The sequence below is a fragment of the Odontesthes bonariensis genome, chromosome 17 (genome assembly GCF_027942865.1).
Source record: "Odontesthes bonariensis isolate fOdoBon6 chromosome 17, fOdoBon6.hap1, whole genome shotgun sequence".
In the NCBI taxonomy this organism is placed as follows: Eukaryota; Metazoa; Chordata; class Actinopteri; order Atheriniformes; family Atherinopsidae; genus Odontesthes; species Odontesthes bonariensis.
This window is the reverse complement of record NC_134522.1, coordinates 13,517,860-13,542,034: the sequence shown is the minus strand read 5'-3', so window position 1 is coordinate 13,542,034 and position 24,175 is coordinate 13,517,860. Positions and strand designations below refer to the sequence as shown.

The following is a 24,175-nucleotide window of genomic DNA, read 5'->3' as shown; positions in this document are numbered from 1 at the left end:
CGACTTCTCTATTTTTGTTCCTCTGCTCAGACACCCAGCCCTGAGGGGGAATGTGTTCAGCAAGGTATTCCAGCTTTATGGAGCTGCAAAATTTTTTTTTTCTACACTGTGGGAATTACTGTGGGACCTGGTGCTTAAGTCTGGCTGTAGACTGACAAGAAGCGCTTTAAGTAACGGGCATCACATTTCATATCATTCACTCCTCTTCTAATGGCCTTTTGCTCCCTTTGACAGCTCACCTGTTGGACGTAGCGAGCAGAGGGGGAATATTCTAGATGCTTTCCTACTCGCTTCAAGTGTGAACGGCACTGCCTGCTGGTTGATGGCAACTGTGAAATTGTTGGATAAGGAGGAACCAATAAGATAAACTGTGACAGTTGTGGAGTTGCCCCTCTTAAAATCATACGGATGGATGCCATGGAAGAGTCACAACACAATAACAATGAGTCAAACTGCTGAAGAAAACAAGCAAGAACTGCTGTCAGATTTTATGTAAATAGATCTTGCATGAAGCTTGAAAGCATATTCTTCTTGTGCTGTCATTGTGCGCCATTTACTTTATTTTCCTTTAGGGGGAATAATCTGCTTTCATGAGGGAAACGTGCAGGCTGCCATGTGGAGGTTTCCAGCCACCTTAGCGCCAGACTCTCCAACCTGAATGTACTGTTTGATTGGAACTCTCGTTAGTTATAGTGAGGGAGCATGACTGCGAGGCCGACGGTGTCGTGTGTGTGAATTACTGCTCAACAGCTGCGTGTAAGAATAGGAGGACATTTCCTCCTATTCCGACCCGCGTCCAAATTTTCCACAATTGTCTCACAACAGGAGGAACCAGCCTGCTGAGGTTTCCCTGCTCCGTCCAATTTATCAAGTGGAAATTAAACGCTCCCTCCAAGCTGTGAATTGCACAAACACAAATCAGATGATGATAAAGAATGGAGTCCCTGCTGGGGGTCACTGCAGGCATAGAGCTCACAGCCTCTCTGATAACTACAGTTTGTGAGCTACCGTGAACGGGGTTGGGTTGACTGACCCGAGGGGGAAAACGTTTGCAGCTCTTGCGTGGCGATTTTTCGGTGTTTTTTTTGTTTGCAGTATGGCTCCGTCCGCCTCAAAGCGAGTAGACGTCTGGTAGAGGAATTTTATTTTTTTTCTAATTCATAATTTTCCCCCTGATTTCAACTTAATCCGTCTAGCAAATCTCTTTTCCATATTTTTCTGTTAATGAGCACAGTGACTTAGATCAAAAGCAGATCAAAGGTTTAAATGTCTTCCATTGTTTCTGAAACCAATTATTTCTTTGGCAGGGCTAAAGGCCGCAGTCACTGGCACTCGCTAAATACCCCTTAGTGTTTGCAGTTTGGAAATATTGATCCATAAAACATACATTTTTAACTGGCACCGCGAATGTATCTGTGCAGCACATGGATTGCCTTTGCTGAGAGCCGTTAGTGTAGCATGCTGAGGAATATTGCGTAAACTGTCATGCCCTCCGCTAAGATGCCAAGTGTGGGCTGGATAGAAACGCAGAAATCTCAGAGCACATAAAAGAACCGCATAACGATTATATGTTTGCAGTGCGTACTTTGCCTTCTGAGGGTTTGGTGATTAGTAGCGGTGTGTAGTCTTCGTCTTGAGTTTTGCTACAAAGCTCCTAAACTCTCTGAAATGACATCATGGCGGATGATTGCGAGTTCCTCGTTCGATTCAGTTTTCTAATTGCTTGGCAGCAGATCAGGAGATGTCAGATACAGTAGGCTCCCAGAACCAAGAGGTCCCGTTGTGTCTTTTCTCCATTCCAGCCTTGCTCTTGCTGGTGTGCTGTGTTCCTTCTTGGAGCAGCACAATCCTCGCATTGTTGCCAGCAGAGGGGTGCTATCTAGCTAGCTTTTTGACTTGGGCTGACTCTGCAACAGCTTTGTACCACAGGCTTTAGCACTGGGCTGTCCCCTGCTTTCTCTTGAAAGGTCGTGTTGTCCTAAGTCTTCTTCCACTGACAGGGTTTCATTATCTCCCCAGTTCTCCACTTTTCACCCCCTCTTCCCTCTCTTTGTGTTGTGTTGGAAAAGAAAAGAAAATTCCTTGCTCAGCCTCGGAGCTGAAAATAAAGGGAGCTTTAGGTTATGTGTATCAAGGTGCCCTGTTTGTAAGGCCTTGCTGCGTCGGTTAATAATTAAGTATCAAAATATCAGAGCTGGTTGGGAGCGTAAGTTCTTGTTTGTGACCCACTGTAGTAATTTCCCCTGTCCTTTTCTCTCTCCCTCTCTCTCTTTCTGCCCAGGTACTGTTTCATCGTGACACTTGGCTATCTGATATTGTGTCAGATCACACGAGTCTACGTTTTCGACTACGGCATGTATTCTGCAGATTTTACAGGGTAAGCTACTGTTTAACACCACAGAGCCCTTTGATGCTTTTGATCCTTGTTTTGATGAAGAATTTAATTTGAATCCCACGTGAATCATTATGTAACAAGCTAAGAATGATGTAAGAAATTATACACTGTCATTACGAATCGGGAGGGTGTCGGATGTGGCTCAGGCACTCTTAAGCAAAACAGAAACAAGAGCGTGTCACACTGGTCAGCTGTGTCCGAAGGAGGAGGGTGACGGGGACCACAGTTCCTGGTGGTGGGTTCCCACTCCTCCAGACTGTCTGACAATTCAGACAGCCTGCACTCCCAGCTGGGTGGGGGTGGCTAGTTGCTAAGCAGCCGAATGCAAACTCTTAACTGCCTCTGAGAGGCCACAGGCTTTCCTTGCTTTAGCTATATTGGCTGTCCTTCTGTTTTGCCTGAGAGTGTCAAATGCACTTGCTTCCTGTGATTTCAGCTGTGCCTCTTATTTTTCAAAGGAGCTCAAATCTGTCATTTTCATTGATTCAAAGAGCAGATCATCTCTGGCTGGTTGCTTATTTTCATTCTGCAACTTATGATGTGTTTCATTTGAGCTCAGAGGTCATAAATTTCTAAGCTGCCAGGAAGAAAAAAATCTTATTGGGGTGAAGAGGTCCAGCTCTGTTAACACTTCTGTGATTCAGTGTTTTATAAAATAAGGTGTACATATATTGTACTGTCCAACCTTTATCAGTGAACGCCCTGGTGTTTGTAAAATACAGCTTAATGGGTTGTTATCAACTTGGATTGTTAATATGTCACCAGCCTGAGCGGTGAGCAAATTTACGAGCTTGAAACCGAAAACCGCTTTCAGCTTGGGTGCAACGACATTTCCAGCACAGATTTCTGACTTCTCAGGCAAATGACAAGCAGCTTCGACTTGTTGCGCTTCTCGTGAATAAAAAGGAATAGAAAAAGAGAGACGCTTACCATATCCAAATTCAGGCTAGATAACAAGTAAGCAGACAGACTGAGCAATATTACTCTTATCCTGCTTTCACATTTCAGGGTGAAGAGGCCTTACCAGCATAGGTGTAGACTGAGGTCTATAGTCTGGAGAGGAAGTATAGAAAGAGCAGCTACAAGATATTTAAAAAAACAAAAGCCTGTAATTATCCAGGAGGAAACTTGTCATTGTGAATACACAGCTGCAGCCGCTACTGTTACTGTTATTACTGGATAAATTGGCATCTAAGCCCATTAGTCGAATGACGCCAATAAAAAACAATATTCGTCTAATCATTTCGGGATGGCAGTTAGCAAAACTATCCTGTTGAATAAGCCAAAGCGGTAAATAACGAACCATGCAAATAAAGATTAACAGCCCTGCAAGAACAGAATCCAGTGTTTTGGGAATATTTGCATGCCGCTGTTTTACACTGCATGTCTGCTTTACTTTAGAGGCGAGGTTGTAAAAAGTTTTAACTGAAGTGTGTCGGGTGTTGCAATAAATATGGCACGTGAGTTCGGTGCGCTGTACGTTTTCATCTCTTTCTTCTTTGTTAGGCCCATGATGGTTATAACGCAGAAGATTACCAGCATGGTATTCGAAATACATGACGGTAAGACGAGTGTGTTTTCCGTCTGTGTGTGTGTGTGTGTGTGTTTGTGTGTGTGTGTGTGTGTTTGCATTCTCCGGAAACAAAAGTACCAGACGTGAGAGAAGTGAAAATGCCACTTCAATTCTCTTAGGAGTTTAAAAACAGATCACATGGCCACGTTTCTGAGCGAGTTGTCAGCTCTGACGGTGGACTAGTGAACCAGAACGAGAGCATGATCATAGTTATGTAATGGAGCGATGATCAAGTGTGCACTCCTTCCATCCCCATGTCTCTCTTAATAAAACTTCCATGCCTGAAATAAAGCCCAAACTAAATCTAACCAGGCTGCATACTGTTAAGCTGCGATGGCAACATCTCGACCACTTATTAGAAGATGTCTAAATCAAGGTAAGACATGTTGCGAGTCGGCTCTGTGCCACGGAAACACTGCAGAGCCTCTGACTTTAAAGGCAGAGCAGCTTGGAGTCCACTTGGCATCCTAAATCCCTTCAGGATATTTCACGGGGAAATATCAGGAGTCGAATGACAGTTAACATGTTGGTGTGAGTGCTTTGGTGCGTGGCTGTGTGCTCAGTGTTGTTTGAATTCTCCTCAGGTCGCTGCTTTTTATTGCAGCTGTGCATCTAATGAGAAGGCTGTAATCCCCATTTTAGGAGAACTGTCACACCCTAGAGAAATTTCACACACTCTCTTCACAGTTCTTCCCTCTTTAGTTGTAGAGAACAGACCCAACAAATTCCAGCTACATGCATTAATGACACAGTGAGTCTTTTTTTTCTTTTTTTTTTTTTTTCTAGAAACCAGGGCTTCAGCAGTGGCTAGAGGAGCAACAAAATTGAACTAGGCACAGCTCTGTTTGTCAAGCTCTTTGCTTATCAGGTGTAATGAGTTGCATAGCCACAGGTCTACATGACAAAAGAGCAGGCTGAACAGCGGAACAACCTGTGGTGGGTGGTGACCTCTTATGAGGTTATGCACACAGCCACCTGCTTACTCTTTTGTATCCTCCCTCCCTTTTTTTTTTTAAATTTTTTAAATTTTTTATTATTCGCACTCATAGTATTGTTTACATTGCAGGGCCATTCACACATCCTTACCGGTCCCTGAGCTTGCACGTTGCAATGCCACTGATCCGACGTAGGTTTAGTTACAAAGCCAGTAAACCTTTACTTGAGAGATTTGTTAGAATACCCATGATGTGTCTGCTGTATGTGTGCATAACAACCCATGTTCCAGCAGAAGTGTGTCTCTGCATCTGTCTGTAGGTTTGACCAAGCGAGAAGCGCAGCTGACTCCCAGTCAGAAATACCTAGCTATCAGGTATGTGACTCAGGTATGTTTTAATGCTTCAGTTGATGAGTCCCCTTAGTTGAAAGGCTTTTAATCTTGCATTCATGAGCTCTGCCTGAGAGGCGTGCTGGTCTTTATTTTCGTAAAGCATTATAGCTTTCTGCACTGGGAAATCATCACACCCCTCCGTCCCTTTCAGTCTCTCTCTTGGTGCTGTCCAGCTGTTGTTAGGCACTCTGTATCTAGGAAACCACACAATGACTGGCTTTAAAATTGAATCATATTTTGGGAATGCCCATAATCCTCTATCCATCCTGCTCTACAACTGTTTTTTTCCCTTTTTTTTTTTTTTTTTTAATCCTCCAATCCCCCCCTATTTTAAATTGTAATGCAGCCAAGTTGTATCAAAAAATGCATAAGTAGGACTTGTGCAGGGAGTGTATTTTTATTTAAAAGGGAGTTAATATTTAGCAACAGTGCAGATGGAGAGAGTGAGCTGGAAGTAGCGCAGACATGGCAAGATATTTTTTTTCCATTTATGTGGCAGAAAACGCTTGGGGTGGTGCTTTTTTTTTTTTTTTATATATTTTTTTTTATATTTTTTGGGGGCTTTTTATGCCTTTAAAGATAGGACAGTTGGAGAGAGACATGCAGCAAAGGGCCGCTCGGTGCGGGACTCGACCTGGGGCCAGCTGCGGCGAGGACTATAGCCTCTGCACATGGGGTGGCTGCTTAACCCACTACGCCACCGACCGCCCCAGGGGTGGTGCTTTTTAAAGGCAAAACGCACAAAGACGGAAATCAGATGTGGTACGTCTTCATTTTAAAAGGTCTTTGCATCGTCTTGAAAGGCGTGTAATTTATTTTCAGGAATTGTCAGGTCTGGATTGGTGCGGGGGTTAAAAAAAAGAAAAGAGAGCATCTCCAGATTACTGAAAATAAACCGAATAACTCATTTGAGTGCTTACGTGAAAAATAACATAAAAGACTGGTGTCGTCACCATTATGTCACTTCTTGGTTTAGCCATGATTTTGATATCTTTGGATCCCATGGACACTGGAAAAAAGAAAAGAAAAAAAAAATGTTAATAAAAATGGCCAGAAAAGTAAAAAAAAAATGCTGATTTTACACTTAAACCAACATAAATATGCACACAAACACACACAAGCAGACAAGTTATAGCCTGTTTAAAAAAATAATAGCCATATCCAAAGTGGGATAATGAGTTGAGAGCTTTTTGCCTGTTGCATGGGGAGATACTGAATTTTTGCCCACCCCATATGGTAGTGGCTTGTCAATCACTATATAGCCCCACCCTAAAACATACCCTTTAGTCTCTTTTACTCTAAATGGGACCATAATTCACCAAATGGGCATCATAGTGAGTGTCGTCTCTGCTGAAAAAGTCATTAAAACTAGTAACTAACACTATGAACCCATCGGGAAAATGGTTACCGAGGTCAGATCACGTGAGAAGCAGAGTAATTTTCCCACAGACTTCATCTTTTTTTCCTTTTTGTAACTACAAGTCGCCCCCTGCTGGCCAGTAAATATAATGCAGACTTCAAGCACAACATTCATTCTTTAAAAAGATGTAATACCCATCTTCTTTTTATTTAGTCTGTGAGACAATTTTACCCAAACAAAAGGAGGTTAGGAATTAAAAGAAAGAGACTAGAAATAGAATTATGGTCGACTGAACAAGTGAGTGTACCTTTAAGGCTCCATATATGAGCATGTGTTTTACAAATATTTGCTAGGCCACTGTGAGTCATCTGCTAACTCTAAGATGGCTTCTAGGAGGGTGAGGAATTAACAGACCCGCTGTTGTTTCCTGGACAGTTCAACAGAATAGCCCTTTCAGATTTCTCAGTGAATGTGTACCGTGCTATTAATTCTATTAATGAGTGAATATATTTTCTGAAGTTGACCCCCCCCTCCTGTTTGTTTTATTATCAATTTGTCTTCCCTTCCTTCCCAATTACCCTAAAGTCGTATGCCCAGCTTACTGGAGTACCTGAGCTACAACTGTAACTTCATGGGCATTCTGGCAGGGCCCACATGCTCCTACAACGACTACATGGCCTTCATTGAAGGCACGTGCTATCAGCCGCGCCACCAGGAGAACGCCAACGGCAAGGAGAACGGAAAGTTCAAGCAGAGTGAACCCTCACCCAAGGTACAACGCACCCCGGGGGAGGCGTAGTGTAGCTGTCATTTAGCAAAACATGTACTTAGTAATCAGAAAGTTTAAAAAAACAAAAAAAAAAAACACGCTGTTATCACATGAATAGAAGTCCAAACGTGATGTTTGGTTAGCACTGGTAAAATTAAGCTACATTTGGAGTTGTGTTGAGGGGTTTTGATATAAAACTGGACTTCAAACTAGTCCTTTTTGGTTAATGCATGTTTGGGTACAGTTTGCTGGTCGAGAGGAGAACAGTTTTATGGTGTTAAGGGTAACAATTCATTTGGTTCTCTTTTCAGAAACATTATTGTAAATCTGATACAGTAAAATTTTAAACTTTGATGGCATTTATGCGTTTTGATTCCAAATTTCTTTGATAGTGTAATTACTCTCCAGTATGAAAGTGTGTGTGTGTATACCTGTATTTATCTCATAGTAGCCAGAAACGGAGTGAAACAAAGGAACAATGGTGTTGCTGACTTGAATTTAACTCCGGTTCAGCTGACCTGAATTTGTGAAGAAGAAGCGTCATGTCTCACGCTCTTTATCACACAATACATTTGAACGGGGTTGTAATTGGATTATTTCTTTGCATTCCACCCTCATCTGCCCAGAACGATGTCATCTCCAAGCTGTGCACATGCGCCATCTCGCTGGGCATCTATCTGTCGCTGTACAAGCTGCTGCCAGTGGACCACTCCATAGACGATGACTTTGTCAAGTCCACACCTTTGTATCTCCAGGTCATCTATCTTTACCTGGCAATGCTGGCACTGAGGCCAAAGTACTACTTCATCTGGACTCTCGGTGAGTGACGTGTGACTCCATCGGTGGTGTACACGCTTCAAAGTTGTTACTCCGTCTATTCTGTGTGTGTGTGTGTGTTTACATTTGAATGTTTGCGGATAGAAAATGGATTCTTCTGGTTAAACTAGTTTCAGCCTTTATATGTAGCTCCCTATTGTAAGTGGTTCCCATGGTCCTTTTATTTAACTGCATTTTTTGATATAACAGTGCCATCTAGTGTTGAGTTTTAAAAAGAATCCACATGATGATGATGTTGGTGACTGCTTCACAGACACATGTACTCCAAGGGTGCAGATCTGGGGCCACTTTTTACTGCTGTTTCTGTTGTTCTCAGAAACTTAGACTCCTCTCTCTTGCAGCCGATGCCATCAACAACGCTGCAGGATTCGGCTTCAACGGATACAACAAAGATGGCTCCCCGCGGTGGGACCTGATTTCAAATCTCAGAATCCTGGACATTGAGGTTTGAATCCTTTTTATGAGCTTTCTTCTACTCTGATAAAGGCCCTGTTTCAGCTGCAGCTTGAAAATTTCATTCTGGATCTCATTTCAGTTTGCCACCAGTTTCAAACTGTTTCTAGACAACTGGAACATTCAAACAGCTCTCTGGCTCAAAAGGTAAAAGCTTTTTTCTTTTCTTTGTTTGTTTTTTAATATAAACTTTACTCATAGAGGTAATCTCAATGAAGACACGGAGTCTCGTTCTCCTGACCTGAGATAGTATTGAAGAATTGAATACCGTATACGCTCTCTGTATGCGTACTGCGAAGGATTGTCGACATGAAAACATAGATCTGAGTATTTTCCGATGTACCATTTTGTTTAATCAGTGATAAAAATCCGTTCATTCATTTAATTTGTTTGCACGTGTTTTGACTGAGCGCTAAACGTGTGCCACGTCCGTTTTCCTCAGGGTGTGCTATGAGCGCTGTCCCATTAACCCCACAGCTGCTACCTTCCTGCTGTCAGCCATGTGGCACGGGGTCTACCCCGGCTACTACCTGACCTTCTTCACGGGCATCGGCATGACCATGGCCGCACGTGCAGTGAGTACACACACAGTTTAAAGGGGAAGTTCTTTTTTATTTTTTTATTTTAAAAACCTGGTAAAATTTCTGGCATAAAATACGTTCATCTACTCACTGAAAACAGTTTGGTGAAAGTCAAATTTAGATCACTCGAGAAGTCGATGAAGTCATCCCAGTAGATGCGTGTGTAGAAAGCCCCCCGATAGCCCCCAATAACAACAACACGGAAGCTATGAGCTAACAGTGCAATAGTATGCGTTCATTCATTCGTCTTAAAGTATTGGTGAAATAAAGACAGAAAATGCCTTATTTAGAGACAGTATTGTCTCCGCCCTGATCTCTCCCGTTATGGATATACGCGGATCTCGAGTAATCTAAATATCTTTCGAAGGACCCAGACTTTCACCAAACTGTTTTCGGTGAGTAGATGAATGTAATTTATGCCAGAAATAAGATCCAGGTTTTAAAAAAACAAAACAAAAAAAACTTCCCATTTAAGGCCATTTCCCAAAGTAGATTTTCCCAGCAAAATACAGCCCAAATGTGGACACTCTTAATACTAAATGTGTCTATTTAACTCTTTTAGCCTATGAAATGTAATGGATACATTTATAAAGAAAGTTTACCAATGTCCTAAAAGGAGTAAAAGAGCTCTTTAGATTCAGATTTAGATTCACCCCAGCTACTTACAGAATACTACTTACAAAATAACACAGCTAAATCACATCATGGAGATTAAACAGATAATGAGGTAGTACAGAACTTTAACCCCAGTTTAAGATGTGGTACCATTAGCACTAATCTCTACGAAGTCAGTCTTTCTCACTCCAGTAACTGAAAGACGAGAGGATATTAATGTGGAGATAGTGGAGTAGAAACGCAGTACAGCGTTGGATAATAAACTAGGAAAGAGCCGTTTAAATGTGGAGTTCGTTGTACAGGTGAGTTCCTGCAGGCTCTTTTATACTTTTTTTTTTTTGGACATGGAGGATCCTGACCCAGTTATGGCATAAAACTAATGGCCACAGCCACTCAGAGATGCTCAGGCAGATTTCTCTGAAGAGTTCTTAGATGGAAAAAGACACAAAGTGACAGCACGAAAAAGAGCTGGGCAGATAAGAAGCAAAAGCAGGCGGTAATGCCCGCTGTGAAACTAGGTCATTTTGCTTAGCTCCAGTGTACTTGACTTCACAGTAGACTGAGTGGAATGCAAAGTTTTATCACGTGTTTTTCTTTCAGGTGAGGCACAACATCAGACCATACTTCTTGGTCTCGGACTCGTACAGGTGCATCTATGATGTCATCACGTGGGTATGCACACAGGTTGCCATTAGTTACACAGTGGTGCCATTTGTTCTACTCACTGTAGGACCCTCGCTCAAATTTTACAGGTATGTGTGGTCATATTGATGCAGTACATTGAACTGTGGCCAGTGCTGTTGTATAAAATGATTGTACGTCCACAACTTAAACAAAGTAGTGATGCTGTAAAATTAAACAAAAATATGATTTACAGAGTACACAGTAGAAAATATGAAACATAGGAAATGTTGAGTGATTTATTTTGATATTTAATGAAAAATATTAGCTCATCTTGATTGATCTTTGCTGGTAGCAACATATCTCAAGAAAGTTGGGACGGAAGAAAGAAAATGCTGGAAAAGTCAGAAGCTGTAAAGAGAGACAGCTGGAGGAACATGTTTCAAGTAATTACATTAATTGGCAACAGGCCAATAACATTACTGGGCATAAAAAGAGCACCTTAGAGAGGCAGAGTCTTGCAAGAAGTAAAGATGAACAGAGGTTAAACAATCTGCAAACAACTGCATCTAAAAATTGTGACAGAGAAATCCCTGCATGGGCTCAAGAACGCTTCCAGAAATCATTGTCTCTGAACACAGTTCGCCGTGCCATCCACAAATGGAGATTAAAGCTCTGTCATGCAAAGGAGGAGCCACATGGAAACATGATCCAGAAGCCCTGCTTGCTTCTACAGAACCAAAGCTGATTTTAAAATGGATTCGGGCAAAGTGGGAAAACTATACTCGTATTTCAAGTGCTAAACCGTCCTGCCTGAAGTTCAGACCTTTTACCAGTTGCAATTATTTGACGCATTATGAAACGCAAAATGCAACAAAGAAGACGCGGAACTGTTGAGCAGCTAGAATTCAATATTGGACAAGAATTGGACGACATTCCTCTCCCAAATGTCCATTAAATGTTCCACTCAGTTCCCAGACATTTGCATGTTGTTCGAAGAGAAGGGATACGACACAGAGTTAAACCCGGCCTTGTCCCAACTCTTCTCACACGTGTTGCTGCCATCAAATTCAAGATGAGCAAATAGTTTTCATGAAACGGTAAGATGTCTCACATTCAACATTCTACAAATCAGAAACATTCTTTTCTTTTTTTTCTTTAGCTACATTTTACACTGCGTAATACAAGGAATGCAAACGAGGTCTCTGCTCACACTGTGAAGAATGAACACTTTTAGTAGCTCGTGTCTCCGCTGTGAGGCTTTTACAGTTAACAAGACAGTTTAATGGGAAGAGGATGTGGAGATTTGATGGTGAGGAAATAAAATGTGTGGCCCGAACGCTGCCCAGTCGCTGCCATTACATAAAGATTTCCAGTAATTTCCAGTAATCAACAAGTGACTGCCAGACAGGCAGCATAAAGCAGTCGGACAGATTAAACTTTTGGCCCGATGACTGCACGTTATGAGGCATGAAACAATCATCAGAGTTTCTATTAATGTCACAAAACGTGTCAAATTATTTGTGGCTAAATAGAAGTAATCGGGTCATCAGCGCCGGTGGAATTTGAACCCTCTTTATTTGGTTTATTTTGCTTAAATTTCCCAGTACTTCCCATTCTAATCCTTTCACTTTCAAATGTCTTTGCAGCTCCTGGTACTTCTGCTTACATCTCCTTTGTTTGCTGGTGGTACTGGCCCTACCTGTCAAGAGACGCCGGCAGGCCAAAGAGCTGCAGGACAACCCGCAGAAGGACAACCAGGCAGATCACAACTGCACAGACAACAACTGCAACCAGAAAGACAAGGCCACATGAGGCCTGGGGACGGCAAAGCACAGTCCCGTCGCCGGCAGAGGGCAACAACGCGGAGAGCTGGAGTGTGTGAAGTGTGTTTACCTGACAATAAACCAAAAACCTCTGAGAATCCTACCAGACAGAAAACACGAGTCCTGTCAAAAATTTCCAGTAGCAAGGATGACGGCAATCACACTTCTGACGTGGATAACAGACCAAGATGAAGCAAATGGCTACAGTGTAAACTAACAAGCGATAGTGGTTACTTTATTTTACATTAGTGAAAAATAAAGACTTCCAAGCTGCCTTAAACCCTCTATGTACTCTGCAGGTGAAAAGAAATTGGATGGCGGGCTGCAAGAACATAAATGCAGCCACAACATAGTGGCATTGTTATTCAATCAGGACAGACGTGCAGTATGTGGAGGGTTTTTGTCATTGTCTGGATACAAGCCTCTGTTAGGTGGGAGGAGAATAATGTGTACATGTAAAAGAGACATAACCTTTATCATCAGCTGCCAATTTCAAACAGGCCTTAGGATCCTCAAATTATTGTCTAATTTCTATGTCTTTTTTAAAACTTTCTTCGAGAAGAATTCAAGTTGTACGTGTTTTGTATTTAGATGTTTGTGACACTATTTGAAATGCGTTCTTAATGCTTTTGTTTTGGTTCTGGGATTAATCGACTAAAACCAGACAAAGAGAACCAGGAAGTGGGATTCAGACGTCGGCCATCTCCTGCAGAGTGAAGTCTAAAGGAGGAACTTGAGTCAGTAAAGTGATTCCTGCTTTTTTTTTTTTTTTTTATATATATATTTTTCATATCCTCTGCTTTTCCGTGGCAAACATGACTCATCGTATAAATGTGTGTTTCAAAGGGATTTTTTTCTTTTAAAGGATTTTTGACCTGGGTTTTATGTTTTTTCTCATATTTGTCACACCACAGGTTTCCCCCATGTTCAAATGAATTGCTCCTTTTGATTATTTAAGTCAAAGGGTTCCTATAACGGTGCGGTGAAAGGCGGAACTATTTACACCCTCACTAAAGTCTTAGATCCTACAAATGCAACAGAAAGATTCAAAAGATTTCGTAGCCATAACGGCTACAAGCCAGGTGAACCGATTCACACATTTGGGCACCGATTTGTGTCATTTGTCTGCGAGGAAATCTGATTCAGATATTCCATGTATGTGACATAATACTGTACAAAATTCAAAGACCTAGACCAGCTGTTGTGGTAAATGATCTTATTTCATATTGTGTGCACTTAATGTTAGATTATGGGATGTTTCGGGGTGCATTTACTGTATGGTGTAAGAGACACTGGTTCCTCATGTTGTTTTTTTTTGTCCACGGCTCACCTCAAGCCTTTTAAATCATGCCGTTTACGCTTTACAACACACAGGAGTTCAAAATGTTGCCAAAAGGTGACATTTTTTAATTATTTTTTTCTGGTATCAGATGGAAAATGTGGAGCAGAGAAGGCATCTCACAGTTGTTTGAATGATTAAAAACGACAAATGTTGAAGTATCTGTTAGAGCAGATACGATCTTGGTATTTTAAGCTCAAATGATGGTTACTCTTCGAAGTTGTTTTTTTTTTTTTTTCTTCCTTTCTCTAAAATCGGGCCGTAACTTGAGTTGCATTTGTGTTACGTGAAGTAATAACAAAGCAGCAGAGGTGAGCGCCGAAGTAGGGACCTCCTTTTTATTTCTCTGCAAGACTTTCTAACATGCATAATCCTGCCATAACTGTGTGTGTTCACCAGTATTCATGTGATCTGTACATGTTAGTGTCAGTTTGAGTAAACCATATTTGTAGCCTGGGATGTGTGTAGAGGAGGGGAGGGAGGGAAATGAATCTCATTCTATAAACATAGCGTTTATTGCACTGCATGGCCACCCAAACCAGCAGATCAATGCAAACTGCTCCATGTGTCCAAAGTGCCAAATCACAAATGGCGCATGTTGGTTTTTTGTGTGTAAGTGTGCCTGTGTGTGCGTGGGTTTGTGCGTGTGTGTGCGTGTGCGTGTGCGCCTGTGTAACATAATGGTTATTTTTGTGTCAGATGGAAATTTATTGAAAGATTTGTATAACAGTACATTAAAATTCTGATTTACGTGGCAAAAATAAAGAGAAATTATTTTTAAACACTACAGACATGTTTTATAAATGTCTTGCTTTCGGTCCAGTTACAGGTTGATGGACATTTATTTTATTTTTTTCTTTCTTTTCTTTGTTTCACAGTTATCTTTGGAAGAAGCTACTTCAAAACACAAATCCGTCAACACGATCATGCTTGCACCGAAATGATTCCTTTAACGGGACATTTAACATGTCTCAACAGGAACATCACGTGTAAATGATAAAATTATGGATGGCTAAATGTAGCTGCCACCGCCTTGCAATGTACATGTGAGCTTACTCAAATCAGTCAAAAAGAATTGCTGGAAAAGGGGCATTTAAGTCACTAAAATGAATGGTTATGATAATGATGTTATAAAAAAAAGCACCTGTTGCCTATAGTCACAGCCTCTAGACACTGTTTTTGCACCCTAGAAGCCTCTTTAAACCTTTAAAATTATTATTTGTTGTCGGACAAACTTACAATGAAGAAATGTGGCAATATTGCAAAGGAAAAGAAAAGAAAAACAACTCCTAGAAAAGGCTTTGGCTTATTATCATCATCACTGATGCCTGGCGCTCATGTCTGCCGCTGTTTATTTTCTATTGATATAGTTGAATACAGTAGAAAAGCAAATACTTTTAAATAGTTTGTTTTTTAAATATTTGTTTCAAAGCTAAATGCTGTCTGTCTGCTTCACCTTTTCTTCTCAGGGTTCTGTATTGTTTTACTGTGGGAGGGTTTTTGACCTCTTCTGTTTCTTGCCACATGTTCCGCCGCTGTAACCAGCGACAGTGGGCGGAGCTATAATTATATTTCTGTAGCAGGGTGAGGGCAGGTTACAGTCGCCTTGTGTTCAATACATTATGGCGTGAAAAGACAACATTTCCCCCTGGATATTCCGGGTCGGAATCCCTTTTCCAGACGAGTACAGTGCAGCCCCACCTAGGTAGGACGAAGTAAAGTTTTGAACTGTACTTTTTTTACGCTTTTACAGGTGTTAAAAGTATGCGAACCTGTTGGAGTTAGCCGACGGAGAGCTAAGGTTAGCCGTTAGGAGTTTGGCTAGCTCGCGTTTGGTTGTCGCTTCCTCCAACAAAACAAGGGGAAGTCTGTGCTTGTAGCATTTTCCCTTTTTTTTTTGTAAAAAACAAAATAAAAAAAACACATTATTTCTTTACTTTTCTCTGCTTGGATGTATTTACAGCCACGTGATACGTGTGTTTCGCATGTGCGTGTGTTTATCATACAGATGTTTACCTTTCTGACATCTTGATGACGCGTCCTCAGATAAGCTATAACTCGCTGTGTTTCGCCTCAGAATTTAATGTTGCAAATGCAGGCAGGAAACAGCGTAAAGGGCACAGCATGTTCACTGTCTGTAAGTTGACACGGTGTATTGGCTGTTTTTCAGACGTGCACATAGTGTTCAGCAGAGGCAGAGTTTCCACAGACTCAACAAAGTCGTTTCAGACGAACTTCTTAAAGTTTTCCAGACGGTCGAGCTAACCTGTTTTTCTGGAGCTGACCCTGGTATGTCCCGGGGAACTGAATCCTCAGCAGTTTCATACCCACATGACTAGTCATAAAGAGCTGACTGGTTAAATTTAGAGATCCTATCCAGTGTTGCCTGCTCAGGTCACCACCTCCACTTAAATTTGTTCAGCAAACAGCACAGCTGACTAGGACTTTATCTGTCTTTTTTTTATGGTGTTCAATGGGCTGTGTTTTTACTGTACACAAATGCTGGACCATATTGAACTTTAGAAAAGATCCTTGGTCTGTTACGAACTTCATGTCTGTTTTCTAATCTATATTGGGGGGGAAAGTGGAATGAGGCTGCAGTCAGGATGACTTTTTGTGAATATTTAGTCACTGTGACCAGTTGAATGTCAGAATCGTTGTGAAAAACACGCACAAAGTTTTCCAAAAGCCCAAGCCGGCTTCTTAATCTTTTGTTTTGTGTGGCCAAGAGCTCAAAACGCACTTTATAGATATTTAACCGAAAATCGGACTTCGGCAGCCAATCCTCACATCACAGGGTGCATTCACTATCTTTGCTAAATAAAAAACTTAATAATCTTGAAAGGTGTTAATTAGAATAAAAACTATGTCCACCGACTAACTCTTTTTGATGTTTTCCTAAATTCAGTTTATTTTTGATTGATGTCAATAAGACAGTGTTGAAAATAAATTATCAGACGGTTGATAAGTGTCTTATGCAACTTCATACACGGTCTTACATTTTGATGCTAATTGAGCAGCAGTTCGGTCATTTAAACGCTGGTCATGGTTAATTCATTATTATCAATAACAGAATAACAGCTGTAACGTTCATCTGTTGCATTGCATTAAAAAAAAGGAAATATTGTACAAATTTGTCACCTCCTAATTGCCCTCAAAATCCTTTTGTCTGCATCTGTGGGAGCTGAACCGTATCATGTAATGAATGGAAATGTGGTGGTGTGTGTCTATTGTGTGGGGGAGAGATGGGCGTAGGCCTGCCCCCTCATCAGATATTCAGCTTTCAGTAAAAGGGGGGGGATGCTGAGCTTTAGCTGGCAGTGCTTGTTGATACTCTGTGGACTGAGTAAGGAATCAGTATCCGTGTTCAACTGGTGACTTTGCAGTGACTTAAATCCTACACCGAGGTAAGGCTCTCCTCACTTTACCCTCTTTAGTGTTTCAAGGGGGCTGTACGGCAGAGTTTTGTCTCGTCAGTAGTTTGTTTCCAAAGGTTTTATTGTGCTAGTGGATTTGCATCTATTAGGCTTTTACTGGAAATGTGCTTTATAGGTGTGCGTAACTGTTGTTAGAGAGAGACGCAAATGTTTACTTATTGGCTCTTGTACGGCGTAATCATCCACCCATTGTGCTGAGAGACAGGGAGCCGAGGAGGGTGTGTCAACAGGCTCCTGTTGGTGTCACTGTAAACAAAAGAATCTTTTTTTGTCTCCATTCATAGTTGACTCGGAGAGATTTGGAGGAGCAGTTGACGGGTGATCCTTGACTGAAGAAAGAGGATCAGACTTTAGGAAAAAAAAAAAAAAGATTGTGTACTGTAGATAAGCATTGATTGGCCTCTCTGGATTTGACTGAGCTGTTGGGCCTTTGTACTGACAGCCCAACAGGCATGTGACATTTAAGTGTTTATCGACCCGAGCCTGAGCAGCTTGCCTCAAGGATTACGATGAAATATTAAGCAGCATGTTTGGTACTTATTATGTGAAACCCATTGCCTAGTCAATGCAGCTCATTAATGTCGTTACTCTGGCAGGAAGTAAGTCTGACCATGATGGAGGAGCCCAATATGATGAATTATTAATGACTTTTTTTTTTCTTTCTATCGACTGGTTGATTCCCTAATATGGCTAAAGCAATCGTGTTTGATCGGCTCTCTTGTCTGGTGGTAGGATTAATCTGGGGTCTGGGGAAACTGTTGATACTGGATGAAGTCACTGCAAAAAAAGTTACAAGAGTGGTGAGGAAAAGAGAAGAAAATGACTTTGTCTAAGTTCCTAATAATTCTTTCAAATGGTGCAGCCTTATTATAGAGAATATCCTGGAATGGAGATATGTGCATAGACTTATTAGATGTCCATACAAGAAATAATTGTGAACAGTTTTATAGCCAGTGTACTTTCAGTGGAGGTGGAGGAGCACCGATTGGCCTTGAAAGAGTTGGAACACACAGTCAAGTGCACGTATTTTGAGAGTCGTCGTTACATCAATGTAAAGTTTAATGGCTGTTGTTTGACTTCATTAGTATTTGATGACTTGGTTAAATGTCTCCAATAGAGCATTGCGATTGCTCTGCCGTCATTATACCTAGAAGACAAATTTCAGTTCACGATTTCAGCATGAGCAGACAGACCGAATAAAAAGGGGCAAGGAGCCCCCTGTTAGCTTCCGTCTAATAAGCATGCTCAGTGCAGTAACCGTACTTTAACAGGCTGTTTGAAAAATACATCCTAGCTTTCTGAAATACACACACAAAGAATTGTTCTAACGTTTGAGTATTTGTTAGTTGTCATTTATGAGCTGTTTTTGTGACATCACGGTCGACCTAACATCTGTATTCATGTATTCAGGTTGTTGACTGCAGTTAGCCTATTGACAAAAAGGGTAACATTAAGCAGTGGCTATATTCAGGGCCGGGGTGGGCCATTTTCTCAGTCCGGGAATTTAATTCAAATTCAGGCCACTCTGATATGGAGGAGGAATTTGAGTCCATGAAAAAAGATAAAACAAACAAAAAACAATCGATAACAATAAAAAAAATATATTTAATAGTGAGTTGATAACCACAGTGTGCGCGCCTCTGTGGAAATGCACGATATGACGGCGAGACGAAATAGGTTACAGTTGCAGAGGAGATAAGCGTGACAGCACATTTGAAACTGTTTGTCAAAAAATGGAAAACTGGAATGTAAAGCAAGTGTTCAGTTCGTTTACACACAGCAAGCACGGGTCTGCATCTGCATTCGTGTTCAGTCCGAAATGGATAGAAATCAACAAGAAAACAGATTCTTCCTTTCACATCAAAGCGTCGTGCCCGCGCGGTGTCCGGATAAGTGCTCATTGCAACTTGAAAATAGAACAGTCTATTCCCTGCACGGGCGTGAGCGGGCTCAGCTCACATTATAATAAATGGGAGGGGAAGGCTTGAACATGAAACATGATGCTGATTCCCGCGGATAGAACGCGCGTGCAGACTCTCCAGTAAATAAAAAAGGCAACTAAACACCCGAACGTGCTCGCGCTGCCCCTGTCCCTGCGCATGCAAACCATGTACAATATTTGCATACAGCCCTTCTAAATAATTATATTTATTTTAATTGCATGTTTGACATGCATTTAATAACAAATATCAAACAACAAATGTGATCGCCCCTATTTAATATTGCGTTAGTAACCACATGTGCGCGCCTGTGGGAATGCAGGCTACAGTTGATGAGGAGATAAAGCGTGACAAAGCGTTAAGCAATTATTCATCAGAACTGGAATGTAAAGAAAGTGTTCGGTTCTTCTTTGAATATAGGAATACACTTCTAAATCATATAAATTGTGAGATTTTACATATTTAACAACAAAAGCTGTCAGATGACAGTTGAGTTGACATTGCAAACGTTCGCCACGTTATAGCCTATTTGATCAAATTCACAACCAGGCCTATTATCCATATCTCTCAGTAACCTACCAGCTTGTCTTGAGAAGATATCTGTCAATTTGGCACATTTGGCTGCCACCTCCTGTCTTTTTTTGAGCTTAGCCCTCTCTGTTCCACCTGGCCTCTTTCTACCCTCCATCACTGACGCGCTCTGTTTCGCGCCATTGTTATTTAAAAGACGAGCCATGGGCCAAACCATCTGAAACATTTGGGAGGAGAGAATTCCCTTACATTGTAGAACCTATTTAATCTGCTGTGATGCAGCAGGCGGCTGCGCTGCAATGGTGAATTTATGCAGACTACAGTTGAATTGATATTAATGCAAGAATAAGATAAGTGACAAAAATTAGTTACAACTATTTTCCTCATGGGCCAAGCAGCCCAGGTCGATGGTTTGGGCCGGGATAGGTCCCGGATAATACCATTGCCAAACCGGCATTGGCTATATTTGTCGGGTTTGTCCTGGTTGTGTTGCATCGATCTCCTTTCTGTGAAACTGACAGGAATTATTTACAAAGAATTAAGGAGGGCTGGAGCTCACTGGGCTTGTAACTAGGTTAAAGTGCCCGGTGGCTCACGCACGCCTGTTTTAAGGCCGACCATAAATGCCGTCCTTGATTGATGGTAATACTTTGTTCTTGTTAAAGTGTTATTCTGTTTGCATCATTAAAAGCTGCGAATGGAGTCAATGAGCTCCTTCTTTTTATTCTTTGGAAGTTTGTTGTCCCACGTTTGAGAGACCCCTGGTTCAGCCGGATATTTTTAATTTCCATTTGATTTTGTTAAGCACAAAAAGAAAATGTAATATAAGTATAAACCAGACACTTTTCCAATAACTGGATCAAAGCAAATAATATAGGCTGCGTAGTTTCACCAGAGGGGGTTGGTAGAGGCTATGTTGTGTGTTATGGAGAGAAAGCTTTTGTTAAGGAATTACTCTAATCTTTTTCTCAATTTTCACCATGTCCATTCTCATCCTGCTGTTTACGTTTCGTAAATATGGTCAGAAAACAGCCGTGGAACGCTAGCTGCTGAGTCTGGGTACAAGTAAACGACTGGCAAATTGTTGCATGGAAACGATGCACATTGACACACACAAACACAGGAAAGCTTACAGTGGTTCAGTCTATATACACCTGTTACTACATTAAGATGAAACAACTTTTTGAGCTTTAACGCGTTCTTTCTCTAGGTTTGTGTGTGTGTGTGTTAACCAGGTTCTGACCGTGCTATTTTATTTCAAAGACACACCACACCTTCGTCCTAACCACGCATTTACCTCCTCTGTTTGTCTTTTTCACAGTGCCCAACATGTAGCTGCGTGTGCCAAACAGACGTCGTTGCTGCCCTTTGCTTTCTGTGAATACTGATCTTCTTTCCTCTTGCTTCACAGGTGTGTACGGGTGGTTAGCAGTCAGCCATGGACACCACCACCTCCCTGAAGATGACCTCTCTGGCCGTCCAGAGCCTGTTCAGCTATGTGGAGGAGGAGAACCTGGCTGCCGTCAAGGCTCATTTGGACAAGTTCAGAGAAGTGGACAGCAGGAGCGATGTAAGTCGGCCATATCACAACAAGCTCGCTGCTGGCTCAGGACGGTCGGGGAGGATTATGCAGGAATGAAAGGCTCTTTAGGATTGTGTAACAAGTGTTCTGTGGGAAAAGGGATTTTAGATATAGCGGTAGGTTGAGTATTCATAAAAAGTACTGACTTTGACTGGGCTTTCAAGTATAATTATCTTAATTACCTCAGATATCTTTTAGGTTGATCTTTTGAGATCATTATTGTTTAAAAAGATAAAACAAAACATATAGAACCCCATTTAAGTCAGTGTTATATAGCTATGAAACACAAACACTTATTTTACTGGCACAATGTAAAATGGAGAATAATACCCAACGTATCCCTTAATCTGACCAGTAGAGAAGCTGACTATAGTCTATGTGGCCCTCTGAGGTCATTTATTGTTTTTTATATTGGTAATTTCTTATCTCTGAGCTCTTAAACAGAAAGAAGTACAATTAATTGGCTTGTTGATATCTTAGAAGTTGCCGTTTCACTTGGTTCCTTGTGTCCTTGTTTCAGAATGGACAGACTCCCCTGATGGTGGCAGGAGAGCAGGGCAATCTGGAGATAGTGCAAGAGCTCATTAGGAGAGGAGCCAATGTCAACTTGGATGATGTTGTAAGCTCACAAATGCACACACAACCTCTCAAACTACCTAATACGAGCACACCCCAACACACGAAGTCACGCTGAGTCGAAGCACAGGTGAAAAACAATGTGGCCATTGTAACCGCATCCTCGACTTAACAAAGAAGACGCAACTAAAGGCCTTGATGTTTAGTCTTGCTGAACTCACCACTCTGGCTTAGCCCTCAGTTATTACAGTATAAGCCATAATGATGCCTTATTACACACCTCTGCTGTCACTCTTTTAACTAAATGAAGGGACCTACTCACTAGGCAACACCTTGTATCCTCATAGGCCAGCCCTCACACACACACACTGATACATATATGCACCCTCCCACTTGAGCACACGCACACCTCTTAGTTCACACACCTCTTATTAACATCTCATGTTCTTCTAACCTACTATTACACATGGTGCTCTCAAACTTGTGCTTACTCTCACACAAGAAGAGGGGAAAATTATTCAAGTCAGTCTTTCCTCTCATACGCTCTGACTCCATTTTCTTTCAATGCGACACCGTGTTCCCATGAGCATCTGGTACGACCAGCTGGTAGGTACGGTGGTTGGCCCATTACTGGGCACCCCATGTATTTCCTCTGACTGATGGTTTGTCAACTGGATTTAAAGTCTAATGGAAGTCCGCTGAGTAACAGGCCGTCACTGTGTGCAGGACTGCTGGACAGCATTGATCTCAGCAGCTAAGGAGGGACACATCGAGGTGGTGAGGGAACTGCTGGAGAATAATGCCAACTTGGAGCACAGAGACATGGTGAGAATAAAGACCATTACTGGAATGTTTTTCTTAGTCTAAAATCTGCCAATCTCTCACTTACATTTATACACACACACACACATATATATATATATATATATATATATATATATATATATATATATATATATATATATATATATATATATGTGTGTGTGTGTGTGTATGAAAAACTGTATCGTTGTTGAATGATAGTTTGTGAACACCCTTAGTTTACGGGCCACCAGTTTGTGTTTTGTGTTATTCACTTCACTCTCTCTACTTACTTTTTACCAGTCTGTACTACCTGCTACCAGATAACTGTAATATTCCAACCAAAATATACGATTAGTTTTGTATAAGTTGGATCAAGTACAAGCTCTTAAAATGACTAATCTGAACCAATTTGACTTATCAATTAACATTGATTAGAGAACAGAGGTGGCGTCTTCTCTTGAATCCTGACAGGCTGAAATCCCAGAAGTTTTAACTGCGATGTCTTATTTTCTATGTCTTATGCAGCAGTTCCAGTGCTGCTTGAACGGGATAATCCATTAACTTGTAAATGGACAGAAAATTAGATTACTCTCTGTATGAGAGCTCCTCTCTAATAGAGAACCCATTTACCGAGCTCTGGTTGTCTTGGCATTGGGCAGAGATGTGATGTAGTCATTTGGTTCAGGTCTGTTCGGAGCCAATCCATTACCAAACTATACCAGCTTCTCTGCACATTCATTATATTGAAGCACATGAGATGGAATACATGTATTAATTTCCTGGGACTAAATAGCTCATAGGATACAAATGCAATGATAATAATGTAAATGATAATCATTAGAATGAGCAAAAATCAGCAATGCGTTGAGTGTAGTGATTAAGATTTCTGTGTTATTTTCTAACTGTTTCTAAAAGTTCCGAAGTGATTTAGGAAGTGAAGTGACTCACTGCAGTTCAGGGTGTGTCTGAGCTGCTCAGGAGAGGTCACAGTCATCCATTGCAATTGGATTATAACGAACCACATTGTGTAATATTTCTCCCTCACTGCAAAATGTGTCATACCACCCATAAATAGCAGATTTTCCAACCACAAAATCTGCATAGATTTGATCTGTTCTGTCAGCCTCAGGTTTAATACTGATGTTTTCCCTTGGATCTTATCATTATCAAATGAAACTTGCATTATGAATGTTAGGTATGTTGGGTATAGAGCATTTCCTTGATGTGGTGGAATCACATAATTTTATCAACCATTAAACTCCCCACACAAACATCTCTCTTCTGTTTCCTATTCAGGGAGGATGGACTGCTCTCATGTGGTCAGCCTACAAAGGTCGGACAGATGTGGCCCAGCTGCTTTTAGAAAAAGGAGCTAACCCTAACACCACTGGACAGGTGTTGAGACTGAACCCCCATTATCACATCACTAACATCTGTCTCATTCATATTTCTATGTCCTGCTCATTGCAATGAAGAATGTATGTGTATTGTATTGTGGTTTGTATTTTTAAAAAGGTTTTTACTGGTTTTAAATAAGCTTTAAATATAAGATACAAAAATGTAAGCATGCACACAACCCTGCTTTTCACCAGCACATAGTGTCCCCCCC

The 24,175-nt window shown here is 41.3% G+C and overlaps 2 protein-coding genes across 9 annotated transcripts in view; both read left to right on the top strand.

The window, feature by feature from the left end:
- The window catches only part of mboat2a (membrane bound O-acyltransferase domain containing 2a), a 36,940-nt gene extending 22,457 nt beyond the window's left edge, over nt 1-14,483 (top strand). For both annotated transcript variants that reach the window (XM_075448893.1, XM_075448892.1), the window contains 10 exons: nt 2,282-2,377; nt 3,902-3,957; nt 5,223-5,277; nt 7,241-7,427; nt 8,051-8,243; nt 8,603-8,706; nt 8,797-8,861; nt 9,157-9,289; nt 10,511-10,662; nt 12,181-14,483. In XM_075448893.1, coding sequence (XP_075305008.1) covers nt 2,282-2,377; nt 3,902-3,957; nt 5,223-5,277; nt 7,241-7,427; nt 8,051-8,243; nt 8,603-8,706; nt 8,797-8,861; nt 9,157-9,289; nt 10,511-10,662; nt 12,181-12,346 — 1,207 coding nt within the window. In that variant the 3' untranslated portion in view covers nt 12,347-14,483. The remainder of the gene's footprint in view (nt 1-2,281; nt 2,378-3,901; nt 3,958-5,222; nt 5,278-7,240; nt 7,428-8,050; nt 8,244-8,602; nt 8,707-8,796; nt 8,862-9,156; nt 9,290-10,510; nt 10,663-12,180) is intronic.
- A 762-nt stretch (nt 14,484-15,245) lies between these two features.
- Nucleotides 15,246-24,175, top strand: part of kidins220a (kinase D-interacting substrate 220a) — a 47,007-nt gene continuing 38,077 nt past the window's right edge. For 2 of the 7 annotated variants that reach the window (XM_075448889.1, XM_075448891.1), the window contains exons 1-5: nt 15,246-15,401; nt 21,016-21,174; nt 21,707-21,805; nt 22,489-22,587; nt 23,863-23,961. In XM_075448889.1, the coding sequence (XP_075305004.1) occupies nt 21,043-21,174; nt 21,707-21,805; nt 22,489-22,587; nt 23,863-23,961 (429 nt within the window). In that variant the 5' untranslated portion in view covers nt 15,246-15,401; nt 21,016-21,042. Of the gene's footprint in view, nt 15,402-17,022; nt 17,104-21,015; nt 21,175-21,706; nt 21,806-22,488; nt 22,588-23,862; nt 23,962-24,175 lie in introns of those variants that run through there. The other 5 variants (XM_075448887.1, XM_075448885.1, XM_075448888.1 and 2 more) reach the window with 4 other exon arrangements.